Source organism: Rhea pennata, chromosome 9 (assembly GCF_028389875.1).
Source record: "Rhea pennata isolate bPtePen1 chromosome 9, bPtePen1.pri, whole genome shotgun sequence".
Taxonomy (NCBI): Eukaryota; Metazoa; Chordata; class Aves; order Rheiformes; family Rheidae; genus Rhea; species Rhea pennata.
The window spans coordinates 14,449,910-14,461,277 of record NC_084671.1 but is presented as its reverse complement, the minus strand read 5'-3'; the positions used below and the strand labels follow the sequence as shown (position 1 = coordinate 14,461,277).

At 42.4% G+C, this 11,368-nt stretch overlaps 1 protein-coding gene across 1 annotated transcript in view; it reads left to right on the top strand.

The window, feature by feature from the left end:
* Nucleotides 1–445: 445 nt before the first annotated feature.
* Nucleotides 446–11,368, top strand: part of LOC134144263 (probable cation-transporting ATPase 13A5) — a 35,344-nt gene continuing 24,421 nt past the window's right edge. The window contains exons 1-7 of the mRNA XM_062583048.1: nt 446–508; nt 5,176–5,349; nt 6,508–6,654; nt 6,878–6,948; nt 7,024–7,104; nt 7,665–7,734; nt 10,954–11,088. Coding sequence (XP_062439032.1) covers nt 446–508; nt 5,176–5,349; nt 6,508–6,654; nt 6,878–6,948; nt 7,024–7,104; nt 7,665–7,734; nt 10,954–11,088 — 741 coding nt within the window. The remainder of the gene's footprint in view (nt 509–5,175; nt 5,350–6,507; nt 6,655–6,877; nt 6,949–7,023; nt 7,105–7,664; nt 7,735–10,953; nt 11,089–11,368) is intronic.

Here is an 11,368-nt window from a genome sequence, read left to right as displayed (position 1 = left end):
GGCTGCTCTGGGATAAGCTCTCCGCAGTCTTTGGCACTCTCCCACCCTTTCCGCTCTCATACGTCTTGATTTCCTTTTGAGCTCTGCCCACAGCCCTCTGCCTGTCCGGCACTGGAGTGGGTTCCCAGGGGCCCTCCCTCCCTTTGCCTCTGGTACTCTGCTCACAGCTTTTTCCACTCTGGCAAGCATATCAATGACAGGAGGCAGAGAAACAGAGATGTTACGTAAGCCAGATACTTAAGAGCTTTACATGTGAAGGTGGATTTTCCTCCCTCTCCTGTGAGCCTGGTAGGAAACGTATGTGCTGTGAGACGTTCAAAGGCAGCAGGGAGAACCATGGTGAGAGCTAAACTTAACACTTCATTGATTCCAAGTCAATAACAGCACTTGATGTTGCTCGCTCCCAACCAGCAAGAACATCCAGAGCTGAAAACAACGCAGGCTGATGGACAAAAAGTTTTGGAAGGATCATTATATGCTTCTCAACAAGGATGAAGAAAATGAGCTGGTAAGGAGTGAGGGACTTTGCTGAGTTTGGATTTTCTTGCACATCCTTTTTCCCATAGGCTCATTTCTGATATGCCTCTGATTCCTCTTTGTCTTTGCTCCTCATCAGGGACAATCTCTTTGGCATAGTATTGGTGAAGGCAAAAGCCTGGATCAGTCTTTGCTGACTTAGAGACTAGTCTTTGCCAAGTAAAGACTAAGTGAGGAAAGTACCAGTTCAGTCCAAAGGCATGAAACATGGAAGAGATCTCCTTGCTCATCAGGTCAAGGAGGAGTGTTGCTTTCCCACTGTCTTTTCCACTGTCTATTCCAATCTAATTGTGTCTCTCTAATACAAAAATATCCTTTCCCTTACCGGGTCATCGTATCATCAGAAAGCACATCACAGAAAAGATGCTTAAAAAGGAGTTTCATCCAGGATAATTCTCCAGAGCAGTGATTAAATCATTCCTCCTGACATGTTAGGGTCTTGTCTGATGCTTGACAGGTCTAGAAAGATTGGGCAGAAGAGCAAAGTCTACTGCTACTCTTATGGCAGGAATCACTTGTTCTTCAACTTTTTATAGAAGCACTTACAGAGCAAAACTTGCTCTTAGAAGACTTAATTAATGCTATATCGAATATACCTTCTGTCTTTGATTGTGGTGGTCATGTTTGTGCAGCAGCTTGAAATGGCTGTGCTGAAGGAGTGCCCTGCAAACATAGTGAAATGGAAACCTCCTCTACCTGCTAACACGTTGTGATTATAGTGATTCTAGTGAGGGTGGGAGGAAGACTTTCTCCTCAATAGTCTGTGCAGAGAACAACTGGAATCCACATATTGCCAATGCACAGAAGTAGATGTCTCTGCACAGGTATGCAGTATCTGTATTTGCTAGACATGTGTATGTGATGCATGCATTGGAAGCACAGCAGCATGCTCTCCCCAAAGCCAGAGTCTTCTGTCTTCTGCATGCAGATTACAGCTAGCTGTTGCTTCCCAGCATCTCCACAATGTCATTATTTGCCCAGACCCAGAAACTGAGAAAGTACGTCCTCTGTGGAGACACAGGTGCTCTGGGTTTGCACAGGTGATAGAGAACCTGTCTTGCAGCACACACCTGTGTCTCTACAGCAGGAGTCCTCGTGGGGGTACTAATAAGAGCAATGCTTCAGCTTGCTTGGTTTTTTTCAGTAGATCTTTGCTGAGTTTTGCTGCTGATATGGGACGCCCCTGAGCTTGCTTTAGTTAGGGAGCTTGGGGCAGTTATAGCAGCCTAGATTCAGCACAAGATTAAGATCTTGTCCTGGAAGACAGGTAAGGACTCAGCTAGTGATTTTCTGTCTACGTTGCATTGGTTGCTACAAACAGTGTCTTTCAGTGGAAGGTCATTAGCTGGCATGTGTTGGTGGCTGTCATGTATATTCCTACTAGCATAAGAAGCAGTGAGTGCGCTGACTTTGTAAGGAGAACAGAACACCTGGATGGATGGATGGATGAAATAAGGCTGTTGCCACAAGCAGTTTTTTAGTTGAGTGCCTGGGCTCCTCAGCTGAGCTGTACTCAAATCCAGGAGACATCTCTCTTGCCCTGGCTGGCTAATGGCTGCATTTTTGCTGGCAGAGAAGAGCCCTGGCTCTGCCCTTGAAGCTGCTGAGGCAGCCTGCCTTATGTAAGGCATCTAACTTGGGCTGGGCACTGCTTTTCATAAGACTACTTCATAGCGTCCTGTTTGCTAGAGCTAGAGCAGTCTCATTTCCAGGTACTGTACTTCTGGAAAATATTTCTTAAAACAGGTCCTGGCTTGGTAGGGCAGAGCAGCAATGAACTGTTAGTTCTCTTAGTTCCTGCCTTCAGTGCTCTCTTGTAATGCATGACTGTTAAACCTGCAGGTTCTGGGGATAGCCTGTACTCTCTCACAGACTTCTTTTGTACATTGCCTGTGCTGGATGATCCAGCTGATAAGGGGTAGGACATGGGGCCGATAATGCCCTTTGAGATGCTAAGCAAGTGCAGTAGCACTAATTTGGGAATGATGAAGCTGCCGTTGGAATCCGAACATAGCCCAGCTGGTTTCACCAGGTTTCATTATATTGTTTGTGGTAGTCCATCAGCTGAAGGCATCTGGCTGGGTTTCACCTGGCTCTAAGTCTATATTTTCTTCTAAAGGTTCTTTTGGGGCCTCTCTGTTAGGATCACTCAGCACTTGCTTCTGAGGGGTCCTAGGTGACTGGGGAGCTATTTTTCCATCAAAGACTTGTCTACAAGATACTTTTCATGACTCCCTGTTGCTAATGCCTGCAGTGCTAAGGCTGGATGTTCCTTTCCACTCGTTCTGGACTTGAGGCCAAAACTACTGACTAGCCCCTACCAGGTCTCAAGGGACACTGGCTGGCTTGTGCACCTTCCAGAGCTGGCCGCTTAGGCATTTGCATATCGCTACTGACTGCAACGACCGAGGTTGCCTCTCCTGCCTCTCAGGGACTCAGGCTCATTCCTTTAATGACAAGACTGAGTTCAAGCTCAGCCTTGAGATGCAGGTTGCCCTGGGCAGACTGGTGAGGACCACGTGTGACCCAGCTGTGCTGGGGATCATACAGCCTGTGGGAAGGAAACACTTCTCCAGCAGCCTGAATGCAAAGAAATACATGTCACCGTATTGTCCCTTTAAAATCAGCTCCTTTGGACATTGTATTGTGTACCTTGATGGTTATCTTCCATCATGTGTTTGAGGCATGTTCTGATTTCTCAGTTACATGCTTAACATACAGTCATGTGCTAGAGCATCTAGGCAGGAGCATGTGTTTAGTTCATGCTAGAAATCTTTGAATGATCTCAGTGCTGTCTCCCAGCCCTATGTTCAACCAGCTTTAATGAAGCAGCTCTTCCAAAGCCTTGGCTCCACCTTTGACTTCAGACTTTATCCCCTCTAGGCCTTTCTAGATCCTCTCCACAGCTGTGAACGAGCTGTGGTCTCATGCACCTCCTGCTATTCCAGCCACAGCTACAACAGACTTCCTGCTTTCCAGGACTGCATTTTGAGTGTATTTTTAAAGAAATCTCATTATTAAGTCAAACAAATGAAAATTGTTATGGATTTTCTAAGTTGTGGATACTGGTTTGTCCTCCAAGCTTTAAAACAACATTTGTAGTTATTAATTTAAATTTATGTGACCTTTAAAGAAATAATACTTTGTATACAAAAGAGTTGCATATTTAAAAGCTACTGAGATTGTTTGAAATGAATTTTATCAGCTTGGTACTAAGGGCTCCATGATTATCTACATTTTACATGACCTGCATTGATTTCAGCTTAGTTTGTTGATCATGATCTGAGTTCAGACAAATCAAGTTAATTGTGTTCTTAAACCTAGATAGGTGCTTACATTGCTGTCTTTAAATCATTTTAAAATTATGCCTGAAGTTGAACCTGTGTAACCTGAGCAGACATTCCAATTCAGATGCAGATTTTGAAATTTTTTTTACAATTTCAAATGACCTTTTCACCTCCCAAATGCAGAAGCTGTTTCGATAACAGGTTGCATTGCCCCCATTTTATTGTGCACTTTAATTGGCAAGCTTTTCTGGAAAGCTTTCAGTCTTCAATATAGCTAAGAATAGAAAAATAAGAACATTTCCTTTCAATAATTAACTCTACCCACATCTATAGACTTGCTCAAAAACTTCTCAAGGGCAAGTGCATCATGTGTCTGCTAACCTGTGGGTGGATCAGTAATTATCATCTGTGGTCTGGGTTAGGTATTTTACTGTGGTGATGATATCGTGTTGCTCTGTACCTTCTTGCACAGGCATGTGCTGCAGCACCATCAGCAGCGAGTGGTACATCCAGACTCCCAAGCATAGGGAAGGACTAGTTGCATTATAGGCAATAAAGTTATTGTTAGCCCCACAAGCAACTAACCAAACCAAAGCATAAAAGAATTCAAAACTTGTTTTAAGTGAGAGGAGGGAGGGGAAAACAAAGCAGGACATAGGGACTTACAAATCTCCTTTATGGGCAATGGAGCACCACTATGAGTACTCAAGAGTATTGGGCTGTCAAAGTGGAAAGACAAATAGCAAAGGTGACATATCACCTGAGAACTAAGGTGGAGGTTCAGAATATAGTGAGCTGAAAGAGCCCTTAAGATGTTTTCAAGATATGGTATTTATGGTGGAAAATAACACGTAAGTACCAGACACAGGAGAAGAGGAGCCGCTTGAGAGCTATACCTTTCTAGAGGGAGATTCCATTCCTTTTCTGCAAGTTGGATTTTGGCAATTGGCACCAAGTTCACACAGTGACACCCTCCTTGGTTGCAGACAAATAGGATGACGTGGTGGTACAGCAGTAGTCAAGTGACACATTACTGTAACAGGCCAGCTGCAATCTTGATGGTAAAAGCTGCAGAATCAAGTTAATTCTTCAGAAATCCAAGGAGAGAGCTGATATGAAAATGCTCCTTTCACCTGGCAGCCAACTGGCAGCAACTTCGTTTCAGTAGCTCTGCTGTACCCTTAATTATATTATAGCAGTCAGCAAGTTCTTTCATTTCTGAAAATGACCTTGGGGCTTTAGAGGGCCTCAGTCAACAGCTTTTCTTTTCAATAAGCGTGTACTTCCTACCCTGATGAACAAATGCCAATGTCAAGCTTATTAATAAAAATGCTTTCTCCTTGCTCTGCAGGAGATATTTGGCTACAAAGCGCAAGGCTACCGGAAGGCCTTGTGCATTGCTGGGTGTTTCTTGTCCTGCGGGGCTCTGCTACTGCTGTTTTACTGGAAGCCAGAATGGGACGTGTGGGCAAACTGCATCCCCTGCAGCTTGGAAGAAGCAGATACTGTGCTGCTTAGGACAACAGTAGGTGGACTCTTACAGCTTATTCTTATCAGCAGAACCTATTGTTTCCATGAATGGGGCAACCTGTCTTTCTTTGCCAGCATGATGTAGCAGATTAGTAGCATTTTTCGTATTTGGAAGTGGAGTGGTAAGGCTTTACAGGAGCAACTGATTTCATTTGCAGAGTTCAAAGCACTGCGTATAAGATTTTGGTTATCATAACAATAACCTGGGTACTTTGTCTGAAGGCTGAATACCAGGTAGTCTTCCTTCATTTCTGGCTGTCCAGCTGCAGGATCCAGCAGTTGTTCTCTCTCAATAGCATCTTCTATACAATAACTGCCTGTTCCTTTTCCTTACGTACAAGGGATAGTCGAATAGCTTTGGAGGAGGGATCATCTTCAGAAGTTGCAGCTGTTAGTGTTTCTGCTTTAAACCTGTTGGGAAATGCTGAGGGGATGGATTTTAGAGAACTGGACATTAGAAAACTGAATTTTAGACATTAATTATATTCCAGGACACCATCACTGTAAACTAAAACCCAACACAATTCTACCAGAGCAAATACTTAACATACACTTAACACTCAATACCACAATGAGATCCCTAATGTAAATGCACTTAAACCACTTAATGAGTAACCTATTGTTTCTTGTAACTAGTTACATCAAGCTGTATTGGTTAAAGGACAATTCATTCTGATAAGTACATCTGTAGCAGTAAATCTGAGTTGCCTTTGCCTGTGGGTATGTAACAGGTATAACAAGATAGAAGTGAGTCTGTAAAGCAAATTAGTTGGTGCTGAGGACCGGATGTCCACACAAAACTGTTTCAGAGGGTTTTCACTTCCAGTTAGCTCTGTTCTGGTCTTGTAGGCTGAATACCCAGGAGCTATTGAAATACATCTTCTGGTTTAGTTTCTTGTACTCTAAAATTGCTCCGCAGCATGAATCAAGGCAAATGGAGATGACTGGGAAATTCACTTCGAAGTGTTTTCCTCATTGCAACTAAAACATGGACAACAAAATGCCTGTTACTATGGGCCTACATTTTCTATAGTTGCAACAAATCCACAGTTTTGCAGTTCTCTGGGAATGTCATAAAGACTTCTCAGAATCAGGAAATGTTATCACAGGCAATGTTTAGGACTTGTCACTGAACTCTGCTCTATTTCTCTAGGATGAGTTTCAAAGGTACTCCAGGAAAAAGGTGACCTGGATTGATTTGTCCACATCGCTGCTACCCGAGGGCAGTAAAACAGATAGTCTTCTTGTAGCTGATAAAGATTCTGTTATAAACAGAGCCATAATGAAGCCACAGTTGAAGGTAAGTAATCTGTAACATGGAGGAGAAGAAGCAAGGAGATGGTGAGTGAAGTATAAGAGCCTAGGCACCTGCAAGCTCCCGAAGATGCTCTGCCAGCATCTTCCTTCAAATCACATTCACATGAGCTGAAGTTTCTCCCTAGATCATGGAAAAGAGTGTCTGTAATACAATGAGATAGTTTTCCCTTAATGGAAAAGGGAATTTTTGCTATTTGGTCTTCCAGATGAGATGTATCCAGGTGCAGAAAATCCGTTATATTTGGGACTTTTCTGTGAAAGAGTTCAAGAAAGTTGGGTGAGTGTGAACAGCTTGTTACAGAACCCTTTGTGGGTGGGAAGTCCCTTGCCTGAACTTCTCTTGTCATCCTAGATTGTTAGAGGACAGTAACACATGTCACAATATACATCACAAGTTTGGAGCTGGCCTGACAAGGGAAGAACAGAAAATGAGGTACAGTCTACATGATTTCCTTCCTGATGAGTGTTTTTCAGATTTAAGTAAACATGAACTTACTATGAACTTAAGACAGTAAGTTTTAAATCAATGTGAGCTTCCTGCTACTTACCTTAATGGTAAAGTAGTGTAAATGACATGGGCAATTTTCAAAAATATGGAAAATTATCCTCTCACCTTACTGATCTTGTTTTGTTCTGAGTAATGCTAGGGTAAGTCTGGAGAAAATGCTACCAGCTCTGGCTGGGATTTAGAGCACAGCAAATGCTGTCTGACTTCTTTTGCCAGGATCTCCTTAAAAGTCCTCAGAAAAGGTTGTAACAGCATTTAGCAGAAACCCAAAGACATTTTCATCAAAAAATTAAGCAAATTTTGTCTTCTAAGTAGAATCTTTTTTAATTGTTCAGCCTCAGACATTTGTCCTGCTCAGCCACCTGTGCCTCCAGGAGTTACTTTTTTAGGTATAAGGATTAAAGTTTGTGTGTGGTTTTCTGCATGAAGTCTTATCCTACAAGACAAATCTATAGCACTGTGGACTCTTCTTTATCTTCTTACAGGCAGCTGGTGTGTGGGCCTAATACCATCGAAGTTGAAATTCGCCCCATTTGGAAATTACTTTTTAAAGAGGTTGGTAAGTTTGACTGCCTTTTGGTGATGCAGATGTAATGTGTTTCCAAGACTTCACTTTGGTGCTCTAGGATGGGGCAACTGATGCCTCACAGGCATAAGCCATGGAGAAAAGTTGATGAGTCATCTTTATGGCTATAAATGATGGTAATATTTTCAACATGTTTCCTGGCAAAAGATTGTTGGGAAGAATGTGTAGCTAGCAGAATACATGCTGTATACTTACAACACCTAAACTTCTCCTTATGAATGTCTCCCTACTCAGAGAGCTGTAGTTTGGAGGACGAATGCCCTCGCTCTCCCCTATATTACCCCATGTTCCTAACTGAACATCTGTCATAAGCTGGGTGATCTTGCACTGTGACTGAGCAGTAACATGCAGCTGGAGAGCAACTGCTAGGGTAGACCATAGCTATGGTCTATGTCCTCCTTTCATGTTGACTCTTGATAATTGTCTTCTGTGAAATTTCATTGGTATAACTAATGTAGCAATGTAGCAAACGTAGCACAAAGCATCAGAAATGCTGCTGAGGGGCTTACTTCTGGCCTCAACAGCAGTATAAATTGGAAGTAACTTAGAATCATAGTATCAATAAGGTTGGAAGGGACCTCTGGAGATCATCTAGTCCAACCCTCCCTGTTCAAGCAGAGTCACCTACAGCATGTTGGACAGGCCTGCATCCAGGCAGGCCTTGAATGTTTCCAGAGAAGAAAACTCCACAGCCTCTCTGGGCAGCCTGTTCCAGGGCTAGGTCACTCTCACAGGGAAGAAATTCCCCCTCACGGTCATCCGGAACTGCCTGTGCTTCAATTTCTGCCCATTGCCTCTTGTCCTGTCACATGGGACACCTGAAAAGAGTTTGTCCCCATCCCCTTGACACCCTCCCTTCGGGTACTTGTACACATTGATAAGATCCCCCCTCAGTCGTCTCCTCCCCAGGCTGAAGAGGCCCAGCTCTCGCAGCCGTTCCTCACAGGGCAGATGCTCCAGCCCTCTGATCATTCTCGTAGCCCTACGCTGGACTCTCTCCAGTAGCTCCGTGTCTCTCTTGTCCTGGGGAGCCCAGAACTGGACACAGTACTTGAGATGAGGCCTCCCCAGGGCTGAGTAGAGGGGCAGAAACGCCTCCCTTCAACTTCAACAGTGACATTTACATTTCACTCGGTTTATGCCAAGATAAGCAAGGAGTCTTGATCTGACTGCAGATAGACACACACCAACGGTGCAGCTGTGCGACTTCAGACTATGAACTCATATCTCTGGAGGCAAATGCAGTATTTTGAATGGAGACAGTCCAACAGTAAAACAATGTGATATGGAGGAAAACGCTTCAGTGATCCAAAAAGTACACTGTTTGCTTGGACAAATGTCCATCAGAGCACTCCAGTCACAGAAGGAGAAATGCAACCATAGAGACACATACTAAGAGCCACACATGGAGACACAATTTAAGAATGAAAGTAACTTTTTTTTACCCAAGTACTGCACTAGGTAAACATTTTATCATCTTAAACTGCTTTTGCCTTCTGAACAAGAAGTGGGACCTCTGATTCTGTATCCTAAACTCTTGGTCTCCCTACACAGTGCTACACAGTTGCTGTTATGTGTATGTGCTTTAGAATAGAAGTAAGTATACACAAAATTAATATTTTTAAAATGCTTTATTTGTCTAGTAACTTCCTTTTTTCATATGACATAGAGACAAGTCAATTTTGTTGTCTGTGTAAGCAGAGAAGACCCACTGTAACATTAGTCATCTTCTACAGAGAACAAAACAAACGCATCTTGTGGATAAGAGGAGAGATGCATATGTGGACGGTTACTTGATGAATTGATATCTAGAGATGCTGGATATATATTTTACTAGCTTATAAGCAGAGTTTTTGCAAGCAGTGCATTATATGTGTACACATTAAAGGACTATGGATACTATACAAATGTCTTTAAAGTAGTGAGAGTTATGAACGATGGGAATCAAATCTAGTATGTATCATGCGTCAGTGCAGTCAGAAGCATAAGTGGAATTGGTTTGAAATACCCTACAAAACACATGAAAATCTCCAGGCTTCCTGAAATTCATTTGACTTGGTTTTTCCAGCTTTTCACTGTCCCCTGGAGATGGTCTTGAAGAAAACTCCAGTCTAGCACTTTAAAATGGTTTTTTAATATGAACTTTGCACTTCCATTCAGGTTTGAGGCTTCATGTTTGAAATTTTAATGGTCATGCCTGGAGGCAGAGTAGGCCTCATAAGGCTATGATATTTCTGTCCAGATACTGCTTCAGTGGCTGAGGACTGGCATCCTGATTTAGTGTCTGTCTCTTTGTCCTGGTGAATGTCAAAATGCATTAAATTTTCATTGAGGGATGAAATTTGTCAGAGGAGTATTTCATCTCAGTTCTAATCTTATGCCAATAGCTCTTTCACTGGCTATTTGGGTTATATTAATTCTACAGGCAAGTCTCATTTGTTTGGATGGACAAGTAGTGGTCAATGCTCAGAAAAAATTCATCTACTGCCATTATTTTTCGAGTTTGATACCACAATAACCAAAATTATATTCTCAGGTATAGACTTCAGTAGAGCTAGTTACTGATTTTGATATAATGCATTCAAGTCTATGATTATTAGTACCAGTAAGGCTGACATCACGTACAGTAGCCAAAAGTGTGCAAATGTGAGGAATCAAGCCTTCACAATGGCTATAGTCTAAAACTGATTATCTAATGGCTTCACAAACCTCAGTTAGTTTCTTCATCATCATTTTTATTTTTCATAGAAGTCATATCCACAGTGATGCTTTCTAAAATTGCAAAGTATTAAAAACATTTACAGCAAATCAGTCCTTTCTTTCTTTCACGTTGGATAGTGACTCTTGTGTGAAGATCAGAAAATCCAAAATGGTAAGATCGTCTTTGTGAGATGGCTGCAGTGGGAAATGAGTTTAAGCTGGCCAGCATAGTTGCTGCTGCATAGTAACTGGCTAGCAACAGCTCTTAATTGCAAACAACTTGAATGGAGTGTAAACTGGTAAGTTAGGAGACAGTCTGTTAATGCTCTGAAACCACTGTGGAGAAATTTGGCCTGTGATAGCAACACAATCCTTTAGTGTTTAAGACTTGTAAACATTATAATGAAATGTTCTTGCCTCTTTTCACACTTGTTTGCTCCTGACGTGTTATGGCCATCTCCTGACAAGTATTTCATTTGTGTTTGCAGATTTTAAACCCCTTTTATGTGTTCCAAGCCTTCACCCTCACTCTGTGGCTGAGCCAAGGTTATATTGAATATTCTGTGGCTATCATAATCCTGTCGATCATTTCTATTGGCTTAACCGTGTACGACCTCAGGCAGGTGAGTCTGCCGCTCAGCCTGTCGGCTTCCCGTGCTGCATTCTGGCAACAGTTTCATTTATTGCAAAGGGAATGAGTAGCTATTTCCATGCTCTGTTTTTCTGGATAATTATTTATTTTTTACTACATATTCTGTGCTATAACTACAGATTTATTCCTACAAAAAGTAAAAAGTTCAGACCTAGTGGTCTCAAACTTCCCGTGAATTCGGAAAGAGGATTGATGTTTGATATGTAAATTCATAAGGCTTTGTGGAAGTGGAATCTATCCATGAGTCTGCA